The sequence below is a fragment of the Falco peregrinus genome, chromosome 3 (genome assembly GCF_023634155.1).
Source record: "Falco peregrinus isolate bFalPer1 chromosome 3, bFalPer1.pri, whole genome shotgun sequence".
In the NCBI taxonomy this organism is placed as follows: Eukaryota; Metazoa; Chordata; class Aves; order Falconiformes; family Falconidae; genus Falco; species Falco peregrinus.
In genome coordinates, this window is record NC_073723.1 from 56,871,664 (window position 1) to 56,896,341 (window position 24,678).

Here is a 24,678-nt window from a genome sequence, read left to right on the forward strand (position 1 = left end):
AAACTACATGCTTCAGACCAGGGACTTGGTGTCATAAGCCTTGATGGATAATTAGCTTTCTAATTTGACAGGCTCAATAACCCACTGAAACTGGCTCTGCCTCTGGCAAGTGTGTAGTTTTGGCTGAATTACTGCACTTAATACTGTATTCCAAGTCCAGTTTGAAGCAAGGCAGCAGGGGATGTTCATGCTGCTTTTGTATTGGATAATCTGCTTTTTATCTAGCTCACATTAATACAGTGAAAACAAAGATGTTTAAAAGGTTTTGGGGGTTTTACGCCATATGAAATAACTTCCTAAATTGTGTGATTCCTAATTCCAATAAATTATTGCCTTAAAACAGAGAGATGAGCGCCTTCAGGGTGAAACTCTGGATAAACAGATTGGTAGAGTCTTGGGAGATGTGGCACCCAGTATGTTTCTCTCATCTTTTTCGGAGACTGTGGCATTCTTTCTTGGTAAGACTTCTTCAATATTTGAAGATAAAGGCCTTATCATATCTGCATGTTGCAAGAACAAGTGCAAGACTAAAATGTAAAATTAAAGCAAGGAAGCTTTGTTTACTTGTTCATTGCTATAATCAAGTTTAACTTGACCTTTGCTAGGGATAGGCACTGTAGTGCTTTAAGAAACCGGCAGTTAAAAAGATCTAGTTCTGAATATGTCAAGATTTTCAGCTTGAAAGGCTGGAGCTTTTTACTGATTTTTGCCGTAACCGACCAGTCTAAATTTGACCTTGGTGCATCCTGACATTTGGTATATTACCAACTCCTATATTGCGTTCAGTCGTCTTGCCACTGCCTGGAAAAATGCCCCTAAAACAGATCTGTTTGAGGTTCACTCTAACAGCGTGTTAGAGATGGATCTTATGCTGCTGTCCTTCAAGTATGAATTGGCATTCTTTCATAATATTTTTTTGGTGTACTAAACCTTGGTAACATAGTTAAACTAGAGCCTCTTTGCATGGTTCCTTTGAACTTAGTAAATTACTTCCATTACTTGTTGTTTCTGCGCAGTTCTTGCTTCTGCGAATTTGCTTTTCTTGCAGATAGCAGTGTTTACCTGGAATGCAATTTGCCATTGGTTCAGTTTACACTGAGTGGCTTAACGTTGAAGTAAGATCTTGCTTGACAGCAGTCCTTAACTACTCCTACTTAGACTGCACAAGACTTTGAAACTGAGAAATGTCTTAAAGCTAGTCACTTGTTTGACCAACATTGTCTGTGCAAAGAGGTCAAAGACAGCGGCCATAGCCAGGCTTACATCGTCTGCTTGCTTTACTCTGAGGAGAATGATTCTTTGTCCTGCTTTAAGGCTAGCACTTAAATTGTGTATGTCTAGAAAATACTCATGCCTTTTTAAGAGAAGGGAGCTTGCTTAACAAACTGGGTCACTTTCTTCAGGGACACTGTCTACGATGCCAGCAGTTCGCACATTCTCCCTTTTTGCTGGAATGGCTGTGCTCATAGACTTTATTCTTCAAGTCACTTGCTTTGTAAGTCTCCTGGGCTTGGATATTAAGCGTCAAGAGGTAGGTATAAATGCGTCTGTAACTGCCATGTAACAGGGGTGGCATCTTCTGCAGAGCCATACTAAATCTGGCATCTCATCCATTTTCAGAGGAATAGACTGGATATTCTGTGTTGCATCAAAAGCAATGAAGAAACGAGTGGGGTCCAGCGTTCTGAGAGCATCTTATTTCTGTTCTTCAAGAACCTGTATTCTCCATATCTGCTTAAGGATTGGATGAGACCAATAGTAGTATGTATGCTCTGTTTAAAGTAGGCAGGCATCTAAACTTGAGCCAAAGTGCAGTGAGCCTGGAGGTCTAAATACTGAAGAAAAATCTTCAACAATGAAACAAATGAAGCTTCTAATATTTTTGCTTTCAGCATGAGTATTGGAATAAGCTTTTGTAACTGCAAGAGTATCTCTGGTAAATAGAGGCTTGACCTTGGATTGTCCAAAGCCCAGACACAGACTTGCATTACTGACTATCAGATCACTTTAGATGTATGTAAAAAAAAAAATTGGCACACGTTGGCTCCTACGCTCCATTAATCTAGAGTTGTTGCTGAATCTGTGATTCTATTAGAGGTTACTGTACTTATTTACAGAAGGCGTTTGGCATATCTTTCACAGGTACCTTCTAAGTATAAATTTTCCCTTATGGCTCCAAAGGGAACTCTGTTGTACTAAGACCTGAGTAGCGTACTTAAACTAGAGCCTCTTTGCATGGTTCCTGTTAACTTAAGAAATTACTCCTATTGCTTGCTGTTTCTGTTCAGTACTCACTTCCATGAATTTGCTTTTTGCAGATAGCAGTGTTTGTGGGTGTTCTGTCATTCAGTACAGCAGTTATACACAATGTAGAAATTGGACTGGATCAGTCTCTCTCAATGCCAGATGTAAGTCTTAAGATACTGTTGCTCTTCAGCAATTTGTGGCTGAATTGAAATCTTGATATCATCTTGTACTACCTCAACATTATGTAATAGCAACTCAAAACTTTCCCTTTAAGGACTCCTATGTAATAGATTACTTCAGCCAGCTTGGCAAGTACCTGCATGCAGGTCCTCCTGTCTACTTTGTCCTAGAAGAAGGGCACAACTACACCTCTTTGGAAGGGCAGAACATGGTGTGTGGTGGAATGGGATGTAATAACGATTCACTTGTCCAGCAAGTCTTCAACGCTGCTGAAATTGGTAGCTAGTAAGTCTTTCATGCTTTTCTCTGCATAGTCACATGGAATAGATGTAGCTCACTAGTGTGTCCTTTTAATTTATTTCAGACTCAGCTGTTGATTGTACAACTAACTCTGTTGTACTTGTTTTGTACTGTGGGTTTGGGAGCCAGGGGAAGGAAAGAAGCTGTGGCGATATCCTAGAATGAGGATAAAAAATCTGTCTGGAGTGGTGGGATATATTGACGTACTTGTGTTTGCAACAGGGGCTTGATCCTTCCAGGAATCTGGGAATGGTAGGAAGGAGAACTCATGAAAACCTCTGTGTGGCTCTCCTGGAAAACAGCTTGCATGCTCAGCGTCTAAACTCGGTGGCTAAACTAGCCTAGCAAGGCTAAGCAGGAATTGCACCTGGAGTTCAGTAGCTAACAAATGAAGGAAGTCTCTTCTTGATTCCTTCCACTGTAATTCAGTGGCTTTACTTCAGCCTAATTGAAGGCTGAAAATTGAGGCAACAATATCTGGAATAGAATGTGGCATAGAATGGACAGGGGCATGGAAAGCTGAGCTTGGTGGTAGAACTTGAAGGCAGGGAAGAAGCTCCTGCTGTTTGCAAGCTGCAGTGTTAGGAGCAAGATTGGCCCTTGAATGGGGTGCTGGAGCAGGGGACTATGTGGAGAGCAAGTAGCTTGGACCAGAATGAGATGACATGGTTGTAAATTAGCACTGGAGAGATCAAGGGATGTGTTCCATCTGTTTTATGATGAAACATAAAAGTACTGATGATGGGTATGTTACATTATTTCACTAGCACAAGGATAGGCTATGCCCCATCATCTTGGATTGACGACTACTTTGACTGGGTGAAGCCGCAGTCATCTTGTTGCAGAGTCTACAATACCACTGGACGGTTCTGCAATGCTTCAGGTATTGGCATCCACTTTGTTGCTAGAAGATTAGCTTGGTTTATGAGTTTCACAGCTGAAATATTTTATCATGGTATGAGTCAGGTGAACAGCTTTTTCTACTGTGAGCAGGCACCTCCTGGTTGCCTTCTAATTTGTTTGAATGAACTTGAATATTCTATTAGAATGCTGCAGGTTGAAGACAGCCTACCTAGGCAGTCAATGTCATGACTACTCAAAAGGTAACTTGTTACAAAAACTTCTATCCTTCTGCTTGTTTCATTAAAGCACGCAAACATAATGCTTTATTTTTGTTTGGATCCTTCGGTTTGGTATAATTCTCATTAGACCTAGTGTAGATAATGCACAAGTAACGGAGTTCTCTGGTAACACTTGTTGTAGTAGTAATAAACAAAGGACTACAAATTTTACATGGAATTTCAGGGCTGATGAGTTATTTCATCAGTGAAAATCCTTTTTAAGGAATTGCATCTTGTAGTATTGCAGGTCAGAAGTTACTAGTGTTGTGATAAAGAATACTTGAACCTGTAGCTGACCTTTTTCCTGTATTTCTTCAGTCACTGATCCATCCTGTGTTCATTGTCGACCACTGACTCAGGAAGGCAAGCAGAGACCACAGGGCAAAGACTTCATGGCATTTTTGCCAATGTTCCTATCGGACAACCCTAATCCTAAATGTGGCAAAGGGTAAGAACTGTATTCTATATATTTTGCTTAGACCAGTATGTGAAAGATACTTGCTCTGGAAGTGTGATTTTCATGCCTGCAAGGTTGGGTATCTGTTGTCCTTCTAAAAGGCATGCAAACATTGACATCTCGCCTGTTCTATAGCATTTTCTGAAACAAAACTGGTAAAACAAATGCATAATCAACTAAATGGAACAGCAGCTTCCCCCTATACAAAGAGAAAGTTCTATAGTCAGTCTGTTCTAGTATATCCTGTGTAGTTGTGAAATGTGCTCTGAAACTTTTATTGGTTTTGCAAGTCATTAGAAACAAGATTATAAGTTTGAAAAGCTAATAAATTTGAATGGTGCTCACTGACATTAACGTCTAAAATGCTACTATGTTTATATAGAGGGCATGCTGCATACAGCTCTGCTGTCAACTTCATAAACAACAAATCTGATGTTGGAGCTACTTATTTTATGACTTACCATACTGTACTGAAAAAATCATCTGATTTTATTGATGCTATGAAGAAAGCTCGGCTTATAGCAGATAACATTACTGAAACCATGGGCATCAAAGAGAAGAACTACCGAGTGTTTCCTTACAGGTATGCCTAGATCTTTCTTGCCTTAGTGACAAATACTCAACTTAAGCAACTGAGAAGAGGCACTGGCTAGTAACATCTTAGACTTGAGTCTTGAGCTTTGTCTAACAGAAGGTAATGCAGAGATTCTGGAACGTCTATAAAACCACAGACAGACAACCTACATCCACAGGACTAACTTTTCTTTACTGTGGTCGACATCTAACTTAAATCAAGAAACCAGACCTTCACTACAAAGTTGGTGAACTAGCCATTTAGCTCTGGCTTCAGCTTGGGCACTTCCTAGCTTTCATAGTAGGGTTTAGTTGTTCTGACTTAAGCAGATATGTTGACCTGAATAGTTGCAAGCAGTAATGTGAATGTATTTACTTCAAACATAACTTATTTAAACCAAGGCAGCAGTGATGTGAAGTACTCATTATCTAAAGCTTGCATGATTAACATACTGGAGACTCTGTAAGAGTAACACAATGAAATTGAGTTGCAATTGGTATCTGTACAGCTGAACTACTGATGCCTTTCCTTGAAAGGATCCTATCTGTCCTGGTGCCACTGTGCAATTGATCAGTTCAGACCCTCTGCGGTAGTTCCTGCAGATACCACAATCTATCTGAGCACCTATTTGCCTTCTGGCAACTACTGTAGCTGCCCATATTGAAGTGTGGGAGTTGCCTTGACTTCCAGATACAACCTTTATTTGAAGTTTTAGCGAAGACTTGTGTAACAGCCAGTGTTCCATAGGAGTCATTCCACTGATGCTAGGAAGCCAGTTCCTGTTGGGGACTTCTGTAAGGAGGAAACTGCTTTATTCTTGGCACAGAAGCTAATATAACAAGGAAAGTGGTTAACTACAATGTCTCTTCTTTCCACAGTGTGTTTTATGTCTTCTACGAACAATACCTGACAATTGTGCATGATGCTGTCTTTAACCTCTGCATCTCCTTGGGATCAATATTTCTGGTGACAACTGTGCTGCTTGGTTTTGAAGTATGGGCTGCTGTTGTAGTTTCAATAACTATTGCTATGATAATCATCAACATGTTTGGAGTGATGTGGCTCTGGGGCATCAGCTTGAATGCAGTTTCATTAGTAAATCTTGTCATGGTAAGTTAACAAGACATCCTTCTACCTGTTTCCAAGTTTTGAACAGTTCTGTGTGTCTTATAAGTGATACCGAGTGGTATTTTCTACTGAACTTTGACAGGCATTGCAACAGTAGTGGAGCTATATTGATACATCTAGATAGTTGTAGAAAACAGGTTTACTTTGACGATCAGTCCTAATACTGATAGAGCAAGAACTGTAAGTGATACTGCATCTGGTGGTGGTCTCCTGTTCTGCAGCAACAGTTAGATTGCTGCTGTGTAGGCCAGGTGCTGTTGCATATCAACAGAGGGTTGTTTGCCTAGGGTAAATGACATAAGTTAGTGTCATGGCTTCTGCGCTTCTGCAAAGTAGATCTGTGTTGTGCTAGCACCAGTATTGTTCCTGCACAAAAGGGTGGAACCAGCTGTGCAGAGTGCCTTGGTGAAATGCTCCAAAACTTGGTAAGTAACAGCTGGGTGCTGGTGCTCTGGTTTACCTTGCTCTCCAGAGATTTGTGGCAGATCTGAGGAAGTTACGAGAGTAAATTCTTTCTTCATGTTAAATCTAGGAGTACATTCATGCAAGTCTAACTGCTAGATAAATCTAAGGTTTGCCAGCTGTTTAATCAGCAGAACTTCTATAGTATCAAATCAGCATGTGTGTTCAGTGTTGTTCTAAAGCAGGGCTGTTGCAGCTAATACCTGTAAACTGATCTCGGTGTTTACTGCATGCACTATATACGGAAGCCAGCTTGCTTAAACATCAAGAAACTTGTCCTCCAAAACAATCTTGCACTGTGATTCCTGTTTAATCACATTGTCTGTTACTAATGGTAAAATGCTGTACAGTACCTGTGGTGGCCTCTAGAAAGCAAGTAAATGCTGAGCTTGTAACTGCGAATGACATTTTAATCCTGGGGACTGATCACAGCTACTAGAACCATCAAAGTGCTCATTTAAATGATTCATGTGTGTTTCTCTTCATTCTCCAGAGTTGTGGTATTGCTGTGGAATTCTGCAGTCATGTGACAAGGGCATTCACCGTTAGTACTAAGGGCAGTAGAGTAGAGCGTGCAGAAGAAGCTCTGTCTCACATGGGCAGTTCGGTAAGTATCTACTGTACAGCAGGGAAGTGAGTGGCTGTCACAACTTTACAGACTATACCAATATCCTTAAGTCACAAGGATAGCCTTCCCTTTTTTTTTTTGGGGTACTTAAAACTCTTAAAAGGTCAAATTAAGCTTCTACTAATAACAGGGGTGATCAAGATGTCTATTTTTAGTCTGATGTTACTACTGCCTAATAGAGAACAAAGCTAAAAGCTTTAGCTGAACTGGTAGTTTGGATTAAACTTTACTGGGACAATTCAAGGTTAAGTGCTTCTCTCTTCCAGTTACTCAGAAGTGGCTAGGAAAGGCTGTTCTGGAGCTTTGGGAACATAAGGCAGGGCTCAGTATTTAGGCAGTACTGTTGTGTAAGACTAAGATAAGTGACCAGGGTGGGGTTGGAATAGACTGTGCAGGTGATGCAGGTACTGAAGTCGGGTAAGGAATTCACTGGAACACAAGTTACTTCAGGTAAGAGTTATCTGTGTCTGCCTGAAGTAAAAATTCATAAAGTTAAAAAAAACACCTAGGTGGCTGTACATATTAAAATGAACTTCTAGTCATACTGATTAGATGCTGTCCTGTGGTGTCAGTTTCTAGTGGTACCAAGAAGTTGAACTCTTCTCCTGAGTGGGTCTTAGATTTGGTTCTAAGAACTAACGAGAGAAGGATGTATACTGCATATAGGAACCTCAAATCGCAAAAGAACTTTAGCAAATGTTAAAAACTTTAAGCAAATAAGTAGGGCTTTATGTAATTATCACTTCAACACTTTTTCTTGACAGGTTTTCAGTGGTATCACACTGACCAAATTTGGAGGAATTGTAGTACTGGCTTTTTCCAAATCTCAGATCTTCAAGATATTCTACTTCAGGATGTATCTAGCTATGGTTCTGCTGGGAGCAGCACATGGACTAATATTTCTTCCAGTTCTGCTAAGTTACATAGGTAAGACCTGACAGTCTGCTCTAAAACACACCTCAGAGAAAAATAGCTAGCTACCTGTGGACACTTCCTCTCCATCAAATGGAAAGGATTGCAAACATAAGCAGTACTTGCATGTGCCTCATTCAGTAGCCAGTCTGTGGGAAAGCAAGGGTTAACTGGTGGCAGTGCAAGCTCACTGTTACAGGTGTACTGAACTGAAGCAACCATAGCCTGTCTAGTGTGGTTGCACTGTGCTGTCCTTCAGAGGTGGCTGCCTAGACCTGTGCAGCCCGACGGGCAGCAGCGTGATTGTCTCTAAAACTAGGGACAGGATGGTGGGTGGAAGCAAAAACACCTGCTGTGGGGCACTGTTTCTGCACTTGCAGAAGCAATCTTCCTTTGCAGCAAGGATGGTCCAAATGCTGCCTCTTGTTTGGAGATTCACACAGCCTCATGGGGCAGGGCGGGGGGGTTAAGACTGATGGGGATCCATCTACTGCCCGCTGTGCTGCGGACACTTATTTGCAGCTGAGCAGAAGCATGTCTCTGAAGTCTCGTCAATGTTAAGCTGGACCTAGACAATTAAGATTACGTGTGCTTCTTGTCTGACTGATCTGCTGTAATGTTCATACTTAGAATAACTGTCTTGTCTCTCAGGCCCATCAGTAAATAAAGCTAAAACGCGTGCTGCACAGGAGAGGACCAGAGGTACGGAACGGGAGAGACTCCTCTACTTCTAGTTTTTAACAGTGTTCAGTGGACTCTGAACTGTGGCTTAGCTTGACTCTTCCTAAGAACTGAAGAGCAGCAAAGTTTTATGACTGTCACACTGTAACCACCACTGACTTGACTCCTGCACAGATTCAACTGGAAGATACCAGCTGCAGCTTTGGACATAGCTTTAAACTCAGGAAATGCTAAGTGTGGCTCATGTAACAGTATTACTAAAACTAGATGTGTTAACAAGATTACTAAAACACTTCTGTTTTCAAGAGGTTGCATCTTTTTCTTCTAGAAACCTAAAGCAGCTGTATTGTGAGTTGAATAGCTTTTTTTGGTCAATGAAACAGAGGTGACATGTATGAGAATGGACTGCTACACCACTGACACTAATTTTAAATGCAGGTCAATGCAATTTTTGTCTTTTTAGGGGAAGCCATCACAAGTTGTAATATTTTTAGTACTATTTGCCAAACTGTCTTGTATATACTTTATTATAAAATAGTAATTTTGTAGTTCAAAAATCTACTTAAATGCAATAAATTAAGTTTATACATTTCAGTGGAAGAGTCTTTCAGAATGTTGTAGGCTTCATGAGAGCTTGTTCTCCAAAAACTTGTCTGAAGAAGGTGACATGTTCTTCACAGTGCTCACCTAAGGGCCGGGGGAGGGGGAACAAAATAAAAAGTTAACTTTAAAACTCCAACTGAGAAGCAAGATTGTATAGTTTCACTTAACTTAATCTGTAAGTACTAATTCTTAGATCTTTACTCAAAGGCATTAAAGGATTTTAATAACTTTAAAGCAGTGGAATATTGAGGTATCTCCAGTCTGGTGACAAGTATTCTTTTGTGGTAAAGCAGATGCTTCAACTAGTTCCTGTGTCTAACGAGCAGATTCATATCCGTGAGAGTTCTTGTACTGTCAAGACACAAGATCCTGGAGTAGGATTCTGTGCCTACAGACTGTCTGGTGATTATGAACATGTTGCCCGTGCAAGCAGTTCCGCTTCATTTTTAAAGTAAGAGGAAGTGTAGTATAAAACAGGTCTTGAATTTTTTCAGTCTCTGGAAATGAACGACTGAACTCAAAGGTTTCTTGACCCAGTTTCTGGCCTCAGGAGAAAGCACTAATTGGTGATAATGGCTCTACTAAGCTAAGCAGTGCAAGCAACTGCAAGCCAAACAGGTTAGCTTAATCTGCAAGTTCCTGTTTGCCTTGGTCTCTTTACTCCTGGGCGTGGTATACAAAGGGGTAAGACAAGTTAACTTTGGAGAGAGGCTAAAATACACGAGGAGTTTTATCTTGTATAGGCTCAACTGGACTGGAAGTGAAACAAGACTTAGTTGTGTTTGTACAACCGGGTATCTTAATCCAACTCCTTATTGCTTACCTGGTGTGAAACTAGGGTTTCCTCGCAACCGCTGATTTCTTTGTTCAAAGAATCGGAATATAGTGTAGAAAAGCATGTCATCTTCTGCTTGTTTTGCTGCATCAAGGAATTTTCGGGCTGAAATGCTGTCGTGTCCTCCAATACCCCTGATGAATCTCAAGGCAGCCAAAACTTGGTGTTTGGACAACAGAACTTCCACTATTTCATCATTTGCTGTGGAAAGTCTCTGTGAAGTCAATCACAGCTGTAAGACTGTGCTTGTAACAAATGACTGGTCAGGTAAGCTGTTTGACAAGTCTAACCGACATGTAAACATGGAGTTACTATAGTCTGAAATGCTTACTTTTAACATGTCCAGAGAGAGCTGATGTGCAGGAGGATAAATACTTTCCAGGGAGAGTAACAGACAAGCCTAGGGCAAAAGTAGAAATAATCTTAAAATTCTGATGTTTCCCACCTCCAGCACTAGCTTATTGTAGGAACTTACTTGTCTTACATACCAAAGGCTTTGAGTCACTGAGCACGTGGTACTGCAGGAACTGATGAAGCATGTAGAACAAGTTGTGTTGAACAAGGGTTTTGATGACCAGCTCATACAAGTAGTGCTGTGAATGCAGAAAGACGACCGTCAAAGGTATGTCTCAATACCAGTCTTTATAATCTAGAAGGTAACATTGTATAGGACTTAAGACACATGACCAAGACCTCACGGAGTGAGGCAATATACTTGGTGTGCAAGTACTTTACCTGAACTGCAATCTGGAACTGGTTAAGAGAGCGAATGTATTCCATTAAGACTGCTATAGTGAACTTGTGAGGTGCTTCCTGGACAAGAAAAAAGCATTAGGTAGAACTTGCGTATCTTTTCCTGTTAATGCAAACCTGTGAGAATGGGCATCAAAATAGCCTGCAGAAGGCTTTGTCAGGATTAGGGTATTTCAAGCAGTCAGGTTTGCTACTCTGAGACTGCTGCCAAACTAGTACTTTAACTTACCTTCTTCTCTGTAAATACAGATAAAACATGTGTGTACATGTCAGACTGGTCAATGACTGCTTGAGTGCGGACTGGACGTTTCAGGAGTGGATTACTTCTACTCAGGCCTGCTTCTACCACCTACAAGGAGAAAAGCCTTTTTAAAAGAAAACTAGTGTTGTAGTAACAGTTTTAGTAAGTCTCACCTACAGAGACTTTTCACTGGCAATATCACTGTAAGCATGTTTTACTAAGCAAAGTCAGCTCTCTGGCTGTGTTACACTGGATGCATGCTGTTCAGCTTGGGCTTTTGTATTAAATTTAAAACTGCTTTTAAAATTTTACATAGGTGCTATAATACATTAAAGCCAGGAGCTGACTCAGTATGTCGACACAGGCCCTCAGCTTTACAAGGATTTTTAGTATGTGGCTGTACTAGGAGTTAGTGCTTGAACTTGAGACATTAACAGAAGTAATTGAGGTGCGTCAGGGCTGCATATGTTGTACAGTGGTATAGTGTGCCATGAAATCAGTGGTTTGGGAACTACTTTTGATAGTTAGGGATGCTGAGTTGCTTTGACTTTCTACCCCCGTTCTGCTTTCAAGCACTGGGGTATGTTACTTATCACACTGGAGACAAGCTGTGCAGCACCTGTCACAACAGAGCGCTAAGGTCTTTGTGCACCTTGCACAGCAGACTCCCTGCTGTGAGCTTGAGGCAGCCAGGACCTGGGGATAGGCCTGAATTTCCTAAGTCAAAAGAGCATGCCTTCATGATGCAACATGAAATGCAAATAGCATTATCCTATCTTTGTAAGCTGCTGTAGCTAATGTGGTTTACCATAGTATAGCTTTGCTCAGCTTCCAAGTACTTCTTATATTCATGATTCAGTTTGTCAAAAACAGTTGCAATCACAGACAGTGATCCCCTTTCTGGCTCACTGAGCACTGAAAAGATAAGAAGAAAAAAAGAACTATGAGGAGAAATAACCAGGGGCTTTAATGTTGCCCAGGTGATTTCTACTCTAAGAAATGCTTTCAGTCATGTCAGATGTGTTTTAACTAAATGAGGGGAAGCTTGAATTCTTTCATGCTGTTAAATAATTCCTTTAGAATGGGGACTGAGGGTAGTCTAGGCAAATGACATCTTCAAGGACCAGGCTAGCTTCAGAGGTCATCTCAAACCTAAGAACAGTCCAGCTAACTTCTATGAGTATTTACAAATAAGCAAGATACAGACAAAGCATTTGGACTTACTTTGAGAGCACACAGATAGGATAACCATTTTGCATTCTTTCCTTTGGAGAAGGAAATCCATTAGTTTTCCTTTATCTAGCAAGAGGTTAACTACAGGTTCAAGTTTCACCTGAAGACTCCAGAGGTAACCTTGAGTTGGGGTAAAACAAAAAGTGAATTGCCTGATACGGTATGGCCCAGACATCCAACTCTTCCTTCCACCTTTCAATGCGAACACATCTAGATTATGACTTATCTTAGAGCAGCATTATGGCTGAAAAGTTGTAGTAAAGATATGGTCATCCTCAGTTATCACTGCTGAGAATAGTCATCTTACTAGGTACATCTGCTTAGTCACTCTGTTTTAAGCTGCTTCGTGCACCAAAGGTATAAACTAGCACCCTTTGACACTAATTACAGCAGTCAAACAGCTCACCACTTACCTTCACTTGCACTGATGATAATATCAGGTTGAAAGACAATCCAAGAAGAAGAATCTAAATGTTAAAGTTAAACATCCATATTAACATTGATTCTAAACTGTTGCTACTGAATTCATAGTGCTGTGTGGAGGTGGATCTCATTACCATACTTACAATAAAAGGTGAAAGTAAATGAAAGGTCTTGAATTATATTTTTGAAATTATGTCTTCAATTTCATGGTATACCTATTCAGTAACTTCATACGTGTCTCTCAAATGACAGAGAAATGTGGTCTTGTAGTAGATTTCCATATTTACAACTATGAAAGCCTTACAGTCTCTTACAAAGCATACTATTTTGTCTAAATATGCATGATCAGCTAAAGCTGGATTTAATGGGTCAAGGGAACAAATGCTAGCTTCTTCCATGCTTGGTACATGGTGAAGCCTCATTCTAAGGTTCTTATGCTTGTGGAGTATTTAAAGGATACAGAGTTTGCATGGAACAGGAGACTGACTTGTCACAGAGGCTGGCCCTGCAGAAAAAATAACATGAGGTGAAGAATAGTACTACTCGGTGTAGCAAAGCTGCCAAACAAGATATGAACTACAGTCTTATACTGAAAAGGCAAGTATGGATTGTAACACATCTAGCAGTCCTACAGCACACAGGCAGAAGGGATATACTCATTTATGTAGCCACATCATCAGCAAAGAAAGTCTGACACTGAGAAAGCAAACATTCTTCAAAACATGATTGGCTGCTTTTTCAGCCAAGTGCTATCATGCATGCAGAAGTATTCCATCTCTAGTACTATAATTCTACACACTGTACATATAAGACTCCATTACTGTGTATGTAATTACTTTAGTTTCTTTAAAAGGGAAGATGTGTTTGTACTTTCTGATCCTAATTTTTAGGATTAATATAATTTTAGGTTTAATATAAACCTCTGCCTACAGGTTGATGCTTACTGTTAGTGAGTTTGAAATTCAGATGTTAGGGTTCTAAGGTACAATCATTTCTATAGAAGCATCTTTATTTTCTATGAAGATAACAACACTGCTCTGCCAAATGCTAGTGGAACTATGCGCAGGCTATTTCTAGCTACTTCCAGATTGAGGGTAATTATCTGCTACTCTTCTAGGATGGGAGAACAGAAAGATAATCCAAGAAGCATCAAAGTACTGAAGTCTTAATGTTGAGCTTAGCACTGCTTCTAATTAGCACTGCTTCAAAGCTGGTCTTAAAGACAATTCAAGCTTAGAATCAAGTTTATGTGACTCAGGAAGTTAAATAGTCATGACTTTTAAGCCAGAAAATCATGAAGTGCTTTTTAGCACATACAAGCTTTTACAGCTGTGGCCACCTACACCAGAAAATAACCAACTCTGAAGTGTAAAAGCAAAGACCAAGGGGAAGTTGGCACTCTAGTCAGCAACTCTTACATTTCTGTGGTAGGCACAAGCTTGGAATACAGATTTGTTTAAATTCCTTCTTACCTTCTTTCCTCCCTCACCCTCTCCTAAATACATGTAACAGAAATGTTAGCAACCAGCATCCTAAAAACTGAATCACTCTTGTATGCCAGCTGTTACATTTACATAATCTTGGTAACAGGGTTAGGATATTTGTTAGTAGTAGTTCTACCTGCTACAGGTATTTGATAGGGTTGTATTGATCGAGGTGGAAGTACAAATTGATGGATGGTAGTGGACCCATCAAATTCTCCTTTTAGCTTGATGTCAAATATAACTGAAGTCTGCAATGAGAAGAAATCAGTATTCACAAGTGTGTTTTACCACTAAATATATAACTAAATCAGTTATATATATATAACAATATAACTCAATCAGACCTCAGTATCCTGATGATGTACTACCACCAAGTTATCCACAACATTTAGTGCAAACTTTCCAGTTCTGTTCAGCTTTAAAATATGTGTCTTCTTACAGGAGCCCTCTCTAGGGAAACAAGAGATGAGAACTGGTCAGTAAGTCTTGTTGAAACATGTCTCTTACATGCATGTAAATTGTCACTAGTGCTCTTCATTCTGCTTTTACCTGGGTAAGTGATAGAGGACTACTTCTGCTCCTGTACTGTTGGAAGTCCTTGAGTGATGCCTCAAATAGAGAACATAAAGCTGCCCATATCTAACAAGATAACAGAATTAAAGCATTATTTTCAGATAAGAGCTCCTCTACTAGTCTGTTAGAGCCATGCACTTTATACTAAAAGAAGATGGGAGACTACCTAAGTCAGGTAATCAATTAATTAAAAGCAAAAGGCTAAAACAGTACTTGATAAATCACAACACACAGCCTATACTCATGCAAGTTAGGCATCTATGAACAAGTCTACTAACATATCAGTTCACAAATGAAACATCGTCAACATTTCTGTACTAATGAAGAACTTCAGGTAAGACTTCTCAGTTTATTTCCCCTCCCCACCTTGCCCCAACACTTGCTTAGATGCTTTGTTCAAGGCAGAAACTGACACATTTTAAAGCAGTAGTACTGCTAAAACAAGAAACAAGTGTAACCATGTTAATGTTCTTGTCTTCCCTCAGCATCCCCTAACTGTCATACTTTTCCAAGAAAGGCTTAGTTAGTTACATACATTGTAGCCATAGCAATGTCTCTTTCAGAAAGGCTGAGCTTGGACGACTTGGGTGCTGCAGGTAACTCGATTTCAAATTTTGATAGTTTTGACATTGTTCCACTCTGTTAAACAGCAGAAAAAAAAATAGTAATTGTGAAAACGTAAAACAGAAAGGGCTGGAGTAACCTTTAATCAAATGCTGTATCACCAGCACCCTCATGAGGCCATGAATGGTGACAGCAGAAAAGAAGAAAGGTTTCAACACTTCCCTAAGAAGAGTCTCATTCTAAACACATACTTCTGCTGTTATAATTTTAGCAGCTTTATCATCTTGATTTTATAACATCAGCTTCAACGAGGAAAACATTTTAATTTTAATTAAGTTTAGAGAAGTTTGTATGCAAGTCCCATTTACAACTGGCCTGAAGATCTTAAACAGCAGTTCTCTTTAACTTCCTTACTCTCTTCCAGCAAAGTATATGCTCCAACTCTTAAATAACTGTTTATTGGGAAGCGGAAAATATCAGTACCACCTACCAGTCGGTTTCCTTTTGTCCCTGCTAACTCTAGAATCTGCCTGATGCTCAGAACATATCCCTGCTCCTGCCCAAGGTTTCCTCTCTCCTCTTCCTCTTATCCTATGGAATTTATGTTTAAGCAAGTTTTCAGTTTCCAAAGCTGCTTCTGAACTTCACCTCCCATTCTCATTAATGCATTCTTGTGTATGAAGTGTGAACACTACAGAAATATCTCCTTTGCTAGAGCTCTGTTTTCAAAGATTATTTAGAACAGTACCGCTCTCAGGAAATCTTAAAATTCCCTTCTGAACACAAAATAAAAATTATTTAGCTTCAAGCTACAACTTGACACAAAATGTTAAGGAGAGGGAAGGATGACCTAAGTCCTTAAAAATAAAACTCCAAGAGGCTACTAAGTTCCACCCAGCCACCTAAGAACACCCAAGAACATCATTTCAGGATCCAGTACAGACCCTACACACAAGCAATGCAAACCAGGAAACCCATTTGAATAAGCTTCTTTTTAATCTCTTCCCTTAGATTACCACAGAAATCTTTGTAATCCTTTGATAGAACCAAGATAAATGCTTCAGGTTTTTTTCCTCATTTTCTATATCATCTTACTGCATGAATAACTTAAAACTAGAAACTGTTCTCACTACAAGCTTTTTCCAAGACAAAAGAAATTTTTTTTTCCCAGTAACCTGAAGTGTTGTCCACAGGGAAGAACACCAAGAAAAATAAATACTGTAAACAAAGCCCTCTCATGCTTAGGGTAACAGTTGTTTCTTAAGTACTACCTTTTTCTTTCTTTTTCAAATTCATCCACTCACATTTGGAAGGTTGTGATTATAATTACAAGGCCCTTATTTTTGCTTTATTATCATACTACAGAGTACAAATGCCCATATTCAAAGTAAATAATACATACTTAAGTTGTCAAATACTGGGTCGCTAATTTATTTTCCTTTCTCAAGGTCAAGTGTCCAGCATACCTCTTTCCAAAGAGGACACAAGAAAGAGCAAATTACTTAACTTTAAGCCATCACCCAGGAATTGCCTTACAGATTTCTACTTTGTGCTTTGCTTATTGTCATACAAGGATGTGAACACATGCACCTCTTGGAAGAAATCCAGAGAAAGTAGTAGAATATTTAAGTAAAGCAGCAGCCTAACAAGAGGAAACACACAAAATAAAAAGTTGGGAATGCATCCCTTTACCTTGAAATAGAATGGCTGCAGGACATTGCCAAGGACAGTGGTCGAAAGAAGAATAACAGAGCTCTCTGGACAATACATGTACCAGTTGACATTAATACTCTGATTTTTCAGAAGTTTTAAACTTCGCTTCTCTGGTAATACCTGGAAACACAGAATATTAGCATTCTATTACCATCAGGATTCCAACAGCATAAGTGGTACTACACAGTAGATAGAAACGTTAAGTGAGAAACAGTTAAGTACAAGGGCATTTACAGTGCTAGAATTAAAAATCAGAAACCTGGCAACTACAGCTTAGGTCCCAATTTACCGTAGCTAAGGAAATGTACATCAAATTCTCCTCTAATTCTAATGAACTGAAAAGTGCTGTGTCTTCCTGCTCGTGCAGGTCTGGGTATAAGTTCTTTCCATAATGGAAAAAACCACCCAGCCTGACAAAACTAGTGATGTTTTAATAAAAAGTTATTACAGTATCTTTGCTGCCTTCACTCCCCAGCTTCCTTCATCTTTTACTTTAAGAACTAAGAGTATAGAAAGTGATTCTCTCCATTTTAAGGGCTTAAATAAATTCTCTTCAAAAACACACTTATTTGATTTCATCCTTTTACCTGCAGAGTTGACATTCATAATCCCATTATGTGCCAAATATATTTTTCCCCTTCAATGAGCAGAAAGTAATGCTGCTTTTTCATTTCCTTTCTTTAGTATTAGTTATTAGTAATAATAATAATGTGAAACAGTGGGTCTTAGCTCCAGGACTGGAACTATTAGGAAGTGCACAACTTTGGAGGAAGTCTATATTTCTCATCACAAAGGTCAGAAAGGGCTATTAGACTTCTTGAAAAACTGTATGCAAATGTAATCACACATAACACAAAGGAACTCAGACAACGAGATCAACACAGGAGAAAGCAATACGCTTCTACAAATTGGCAGCTATCTAGTCAATTCTTTGTTCTTTGCTATGTTTTAAGCACGCACACATCATCACCAATGCTGATTTGTTTTGCACGAAGTGCTGTTTCACATTAGATGTAAATACTCATTCCATACAAGCCAGGAGCATCTATTAATCTAGAGTTGTCAAGGCTTAATTCATTACTCATTTATATAGGCCCTTTGTTAGCTGTGCTAAATAACCTGTTAATGATACATTCCCTCTGCCCTAAAAAAGGTATTCCTCTCAAAAAATAAAAATCATAGTCTGCAAACAAAGCAGCAGAACTTCATTTTTTAGTAGTGCACTTTCTCAATTAGAGAGCTAGAAAAAAGAAATTTAAAAATACTGTCATAAATTAACATTTTCAAATCTCTAAATATGTCCTATAGGAGTTACTCATATTACCTGGTAGAATTCAATTCCTTGATCTGTGATGAAGACTATTTCTGTAGAACTTGTCCAGCAGAATCCTAGAATATTGGCATTCTTTGTCTTTTAACAAACAAGCAAACAAACACTCTTTTACTTGGAAAAATTAACTATTCAGATAAGATAAAATTACTAAACAAAGAACGCAAGACCAAAGGCAATTTAGTTACCCAACCCGTGGAGTTAATACTTTTGGTCAACTAGACACCCAGCACATATCAGCTACTTTGTAAAGATTTCCAAAACTATGTATGAATACAACTACTGTATGACCTGAATTTTTGGCAGCATGTAAGATATACAAGTTTATTACACAGTCAAATTTTCTTTTCACCCTAAACACAACCAAGTTCTTCTGGTTCAAACCATACTGCAAATTCAACCAATTCCTGACATGAAAAGCAGGTTCCTTTTGTTGACAGAAATTAAGAGCTAAGTGGAAATATTTGCCACAACTTCACTCAGAACACTACCATAAATGCTTTGCTAGAACGGTGTACTCAGACACATAATCCTAAATAACAAAGCAGAGTACTTCAGCTTTAAAGTCTACAGCAATAAAGGGATCTGTGAATCAGATGCTTAAAATTTACTTTAGCATGCTACTACTCCAAAATGTAATTTATATTAGTTAAAAGCTGGAAAGCACCAAACAATGACAACAGTATTTTTTTTCTGGTAAAATAATCATCAAAAAATTAGAAGGTTTGTTTAAAAATACCAAACATAGTTTGCAAACTAGTAATAGCTTACTATCACTGACCAGTGACATTAGGGTAAAACATCCACATTAACATATCTGGCATTACTATAATTACTGTTCACTGTTTCTGCATCATCAGCACTTTGTCTCTTCTCCTTTCTAAACCTGGACATTTGTTGACTCCCCAGCATTTCCAGTCCTTTCTAGGAAAGGATTACAGGACTGGACCAGGAAGGTTTTTTTTATAGTATCGTTAATACCTGTTTGTTCACCTCGATTCAGACAGGTTACAGTGACTACGTATCTCATTTACTTTTGGAAGGCATCTCAATTAGTTCTCTTGTAAGTAGTGTAACTAACATTAGAGTTTCACTTAAGCATATAAGCTTGGGACATTTAACTTACCTTACATTCCTGTGTATATTCTAGCTGAGGGCTATCTGGAATAAAATTCAAAAAATCCTGCAAAAATGTCCAGGAAGGGTATTAGCAATTACAGAGCACAGATGAGATATGTACATAAATACAAAAGAATAGATATTAGTTTATAAAATTATTTTGGATGAGATCTATAGACGAAAAACTTGACTTACTATATTCCACTTCCTGGAATTCCCTGCCAGGGAATTCTTTATTGAAGTTGGCTCCCCCCCCCTCTACTTTTTCTAAAACCATGACACTAGCAAGACAACAATGTTGCCTGCTCAGCCTCTCTGGATGATAGAGGAACTTTCACTACAGCTCTTGTTAGCCACCAGACCTCTTGAACATTTGTCTCAGAGGCTTCTACTCTGGTACTGTAGTAGATCTCCAGCTCCAATTCCCTGTCTGCAGGGTGTAGGTTTCTTACCACACTCTTCAAAGTTCTCTGCACAGCCAGTATCTTGTTCCCCAAGGAAAATTTGATGCACTTCACTTCTCCTTTGTCTTCCATCCTATACAGAAAGAAAAAGCTACGAAAATATTGTCTGAAATAATTTATTACAGAACTTTGTAATATACCCTCAAAAAGACAATGAAAGAAGAAAAAAGAAAAAAAAAAAAAAAAAAAAGAGTAATGCAAATGCTTTTATACTTATGACTGTGTCTGTCACGCACAGGATTCAAAACTCATACTGGAAGATACTAGCAGTTCACTCTTCAGAAGTCCTGAACACATCCATTACCAAAACATGGGTAAGGTCGCACAAATTGGCACCTGAAGTTATTGCAAATGCTCAGCTCTGTTGGCCTATGGTGTGAAACTGGAAGACTGTGGGACTATCCAAACCTGTGTTCTCAGTTCTGTCCGAGTGAGTCTGGAGTTCACCAACATCCTCCAGTCAGCTCCTTTACTTCCAGAACTGCTGCTAATGGACACAAACATAACCCACTTCCCCATTAGGATGCATCCTCTGGAAGAATTTCTGATGTCAAAGGGAGAGTGAGGCTGTTTTCACTCCACTTAAAAAAAAACAAAACAAAACACAATACATGTATTCTTGCCAAACAAGCATCAGTACAACTGGCAAGAATAAGGCAGCTCTACTTCAAGTACGCATCGTTCAGTCCAGACAAAGAAAGGGCCAGATACTCAAGCAGGAAAACTGCAGAACCTCTGAAGTTCACTGGGTATTTTCAGGTCACTCAGGATTTGTGACAAGGGTAGTAAGAAAGTCAAATAAAAATAGCAACTTTCAGGACAAGTCCTATGCAATACCTGACAGATCACAGAAAACACCCCTCAACTACAAACTGCTTCATCCATATCTGGATTGAACTAAAAGATTTTGAGTAAAAGACTACTTCCTTACATATGGACAGTAGAGTTCAAAGAGCCATCACTCTTTAACAGAGGCACATATAACATGGTATTCTAAACACAATGTAGTTTCATTCAAAGTACAGTTATCAGAGTCTGCAAAAAAATGTTTCTTCAAGGAACAGAAGGCATAAAAGAAGCCAATTTAGATTAAACAAGAAACAGAACGCAAAAACCTGTAGAAAATGCTGTGCTTGAATCACAGGCATGAAATTCAGAAATTACAGTTCTCTACACATTTAAGTTTACTGCATTTTGTTTAACTTGCTAAATTCCATCCTTGGAAGTCACTGCTGCTGTAGTAATCACAAATTTGAATCCCCACACTCTCTCATATATATACCATGTTTTAATAAAACATTGCAGTTAAAAAACCAACACACAGCCTAGCAACTCCCCACCCCCCGAGTACTATAAATTCATGAGGGCAAAGCATGCCATCTTAATTGCAAGATTATGTCTAAGAACAAAATCAGAAGATGACCACAACTACTTATAAGTTTTATGCCTGAATTACAGCAGATCAGGACTAAGTCCCACATAATGTTAAGATTGCAGAATTCTATCCCAAGACAACACAGGTGTCTTACCTGAAGGAAATGGGATTTCTATCCTCCAAGCCTTTAACGACAACTCCTGTAGCTCCACCAGATCTAACAGCAAAAACCTATGAAGAAAGTTTTTAACATACCTGTCACTTATTCCAAAATCATAACCTTAACGTGCTGTCTTTTCTATAAGCCATACCTTTTACTTTTTTGCTAAACACAGTTTTTGTTCTTACACAGGTCTGCCAGTTAGTTCATACTGAGATTCAGTAAATAATCAATTCCTTCCCCTGGAGTTCCAAGTTTACTTAGAGTCGACAGGTTTCCAATGGTACTGTAACAGTCTCATAGGCATATTCTGAACTACTGGGCAAGTCAAAAGAGTCAAAGTGTGTATAAGCTTTTCCCTCTCGCTTTTCTTTTTTTAAAAAATACGTTCATATTTTCCCAAGTCACGTACTACTGTAAGTATCTGAGACATCAGGGCATGGTTTAAAACAAAAAGGAAATAAGTCTGGGGATTGGGAAGAGATGCAACTCAGTGATCCAGAAGCTTGAAGTCAGAACATGTTATTCGATAGGAATAGTTTAATAGTAATCTGCAGTTTTGCATGTACCTAAAAAGTTTCAGCCAGCTTGCACTAACAACTTAAAGAACTCCTTTAGCACAACTGCACATAGATAGGTATAAAACCCGCTAGAGCTATACCATTTATTGAGCTGGAATAAGACAACATTAAAAAAAAAAGCATACTGCCATACTGTTACAAATTAACTGGCTTAGAAAAATAAAGTCAGGCAGATGCCTTATTTGTAGTTGTATGTGTAGAAGCACTAGGCACACAGATCGGGTCTCAGAATAACAGATATACTGTTTTGTAGTATTAGCCATGCTACTGGCGCAGCGTGCTTATGCAGGAATACATGTCAAGACCATAAATTGCAAACAAGTCCACAGGCTTACTAGAATGGTGAATACTTAGTTTAACTACTTTTAATGTTGATGTAGATAGAAAATTAAGGCAACACTCTCTTAATATTTGCAAGATGAGAAGATAGCAAGGACAGATCTCTCGGAAGACCATTCACGTGGCAAACTGTCATTGAAATGCTGGTTACAAATGATTTAGAGACATATCAGAATCTAAACAATTTTAGAGTAGCAAGAAAACACAGAGAATTAAATTTACAGTTGAAATTAAGTTTCTTTCAACTGAGCTCTTAACAACCAGTTTCTGGGAAGTTATATCAAATCCAGATTATGATATAGTGTCTCCTGACAGGCATGTTTAAGTAATCTTAAATAAGTATAGGGTTATGGTTTATAAAAAGAAAGGACACCAATAATTCTGAACAAAGTGCAACAGTAAGAAACACAACCCAGTAATACTGACCCCTCTCCAAATATGCCACTGATCATGTCCACACCACACATGGTAAACCTGCCATATACACAGGCAAGAAAGCTTGAATGTTTCAATTCCGTGAATGCCGAGGTCCCTGAATGGCTACAAGAATTAGAGAGCGGAATGTATCCACATCTATATAAGCCTCATGACAGACTCTGGATCCTTTAGCTATATTAGGTTGAATACTCGGAGGCCCATAGGGATATTAAGGAGAAACACTTAAAAGAACGAAGGCCAAGAAATGAAAGGCTTTGCATCCACTCAGGTCCAAGCCACAAGTAAAGATACAAATATTATTTTTTATGAATATATTGAGTTTATAAATTGAAAAGGGAACAAATAATTGGTGAAATGAAACTAACAGTGAAGGGACAAAGTTTGCCACTAATGCTGGGACATTTGGAACAGAAAGAAAGAGTACTGACTCCGAAGAACTCTAGGAAGACCTTACAGCAGTGAGAGTAAAGGCAGGTGTTTCAACCTCATAAATCTATGCTGATGCACTTGAGAAAAAAATTCTCCACGGTCTGTAGCACAGGGCCGGTGCTGAGGCAGCGCCCCGCTGCCAGCCCCCGCCCCACCGAGATCCCGCAGGAGGGGCACGGCCAGGCTGGCGCTCAGCAACCGAGGGGGAGCCAAGCCCAGGCACGGGCGCCCCCAGACCCCTCGCCTCGGAGGGCAGCCGAGCAGCGGCGGGAAGGGCGGCGGCAGCAGGCCCGGAGCCGCCACCCCGGCCCGCAGCGCGGCGCTGAGGGGGCGCTGAAGGGGGGCGGGGGGGGGACGCTGAGGGGGGAGCGCTGAGGAGCCCAGCGGCCGCTGCCTCTCCCCCGGCACCCACGACGGCATCGGGGGGGGGGGGGGGGGGGGGGTGCTCGGCGCTGACAGAAGGCAGCGGCTGTCCCCTCCCAGCCCCGGGGCGGGGGGTGGGCCACAGCTCCCAGGGGACGATCCGCGGGTCACCAAGCACCGCCCGGCGGCCTGTCAGGAGGGCAGCGCCCGCCGCCGCCCCCACCTGCTTGTTGGCCTCATCGAAGAAGACGCAGTTGACGGGGTTGGCCTTCTCGAAGTGCACGGGCCGCGCGCACAGCGCCAGGTAGCAGCCGCCGTCCCCGGCTCTCGCTCTCCCTCCTTCTCCTTCTTCTCCTCCTCCTGCCGGCGCCTCTTCCTCCCCCGGCGGCGGCTCGCGGCTCATGGCGGCGGCTCACGGCACAGGTCGCCCGGCTAAAACGGTCCCCAACGAACCCGCCCCCGCTCCCGGCCGGCCGCTTCCTGTTTACACTCCCCTCACACGTGACGCGGGAACCGGCTGCCTTAAAGGCGCCGGCCGCCGAGCGAGGCACGGGCCGCGGCAGGGCAGCCCCCGCCCCCGCAGTACCCCCGTTCGGCGCGGCCGGGCCTCCCGCCTCCTCCGCGTACCGCCCGCGGGCAGGGCGGCCCCCCTGGGAAGAGGTGCCCGGCTCGGGGCCCGCCACGGCCACAGGCGCCCAGCCGCCCGCCCCGCGGGGCCTGCCCGCGCCTCGCCGCTCCCGCCCCGCCTCTCAGGCCGCGGGACGGCGGCACCGGGGGGCTGCCCGCGGGCGAGTGTCGGAAGCCGGAGCCTGCCCGGAGGGACGCCGCAACGCACCAGAGGCGGTGGCGGCAGCCCCGAGCTCGCCCTGCGGCCGGCCCCTACCCGCAGACGGGCCGCGCTTCAGCCGCAGCCCGCGGTGCGGTGCGGCCCGGGCCTCTCCGACACCGGTGGCTTCGCCAGCCTGGGG

General features: G+C 40.9%; 2 protein-coding genes across 3 annotated transcripts in view; one reads left to right on the forward strand and one right to left on the reverse strand.

Moving 5' to 3' along the window:
* Positions 1–9,284, forward strand: part of NPC1 (NPC intracellular cholesterol transporter 1) — a 27,203-nt gene extending 17,919 nt beyond the window's left edge. The window contains exons 14-25 of the mRNA XM_055800498.1: positions 344–458; positions 1,404–1,531; positions 1,621–1,761; positions 2,319–2,408; positions 2,522–2,712; positions 3,495–3,610; positions 4,167–4,296; positions 4,688–4,888; positions 5,758–5,989; positions 6,963–7,076; positions 7,862–8,024; positions 8,661–9,284. Coding sequence (XP_055656473.1) covers positions 344–458; positions 1,404–1,531; positions 1,621–1,761; positions 2,319–2,408; positions 2,522–2,712; positions 3,495–3,610; positions 4,167–4,296; positions 4,688–4,888; positions 5,758–5,989; positions 6,963–7,076; positions 7,862–8,024; positions 8,661–8,743 — 1,704 coding nt within the window. The 3' untranslated portion in view covers positions 8,744–9,284. The remainder of the gene's footprint in view (positions 1–343; positions 459–1,403; positions 1,532–1,620; positions 1,762–2,318; positions 2,409–2,521; positions 2,713–3,494; positions 3,611–4,166; positions 4,297–4,687; positions 4,889–5,757; positions 5,990–6,962; positions 7,077–7,861; positions 8,025–8,660) is intronic.
* Positions 9,200–24,201, reverse strand: RMC1 (regulator of MON1-CCZ1). 2 transcript variants are annotated; one of them, XM_055800499.1, is made up of 20 exons: positions 23,934–24,201; positions 21,555–21,631; positions 20,014–20,098; positions 19,569–19,625; positions 18,437–18,523; positions 17,092–17,232; positions 15,371–15,474; positions 14,812–14,901; positions 14,607–14,712; positions 14,399–14,510; positions 13,239–13,283; positions 12,769–12,822; positions 12,347–12,475; positions 11,931–12,037; positions 11,111–11,230; positions 10,864–10,941; positions 10,617–10,721; positions 10,460–10,528; positions 10,117–10,342; positions 9,200–9,377 (listed from the first exon to the last, which is right to left on the reverse strand). In XM_055800499.1, exons 1-20 carry the CDS (start codon positions 24,111–24,113, stop codon positions 9,298–9,300), a joined length of 2,052 nt encoding a protein of 683 aa, XP_055656474.1. In that variant the 5' UTR covers positions 24,114–24,201; the 3' UTR covers positions 9,200–9,297. The 2 variants fall into 2 exon arrangements, with proteins under 2 accessions (XP_055656474.1, XP_055656475.1); XM_055800500.1 differs by lacking the exon at positions 9,200–9,377 and having other exon boundaries at positions 10,235–10,360; positions 23,934–24,200.
* Positions 24,202–24,678: the final 477 nt, after the last annotated feature.

Bases quoted from the DNA above. Each gene is read 5' to 3' on its own strand.
- RMC1 (XM_055800499.1), bottom strand. From the start codon at position 24,113: ATGAGCCGCGAGCCGCCGCCGGGGGAGGAAGAGGCGCCGGCAGGAGGA. The intron at 14,713-14,811 runs GTAAAAGCAGAA...TTGTTTCCCTAG, and splicing joins GTCCTCTATCACTTACCCAG to AGAGGGCTCCTGTAAGAAGA. The intron at 13,284-14,398 runs GTAGAACTACTA...TTTTTTCTGCAG, and splicing joins CTATCAAATACCTGTAGCAG to GGCCAGCCTCTGTGACAAGT.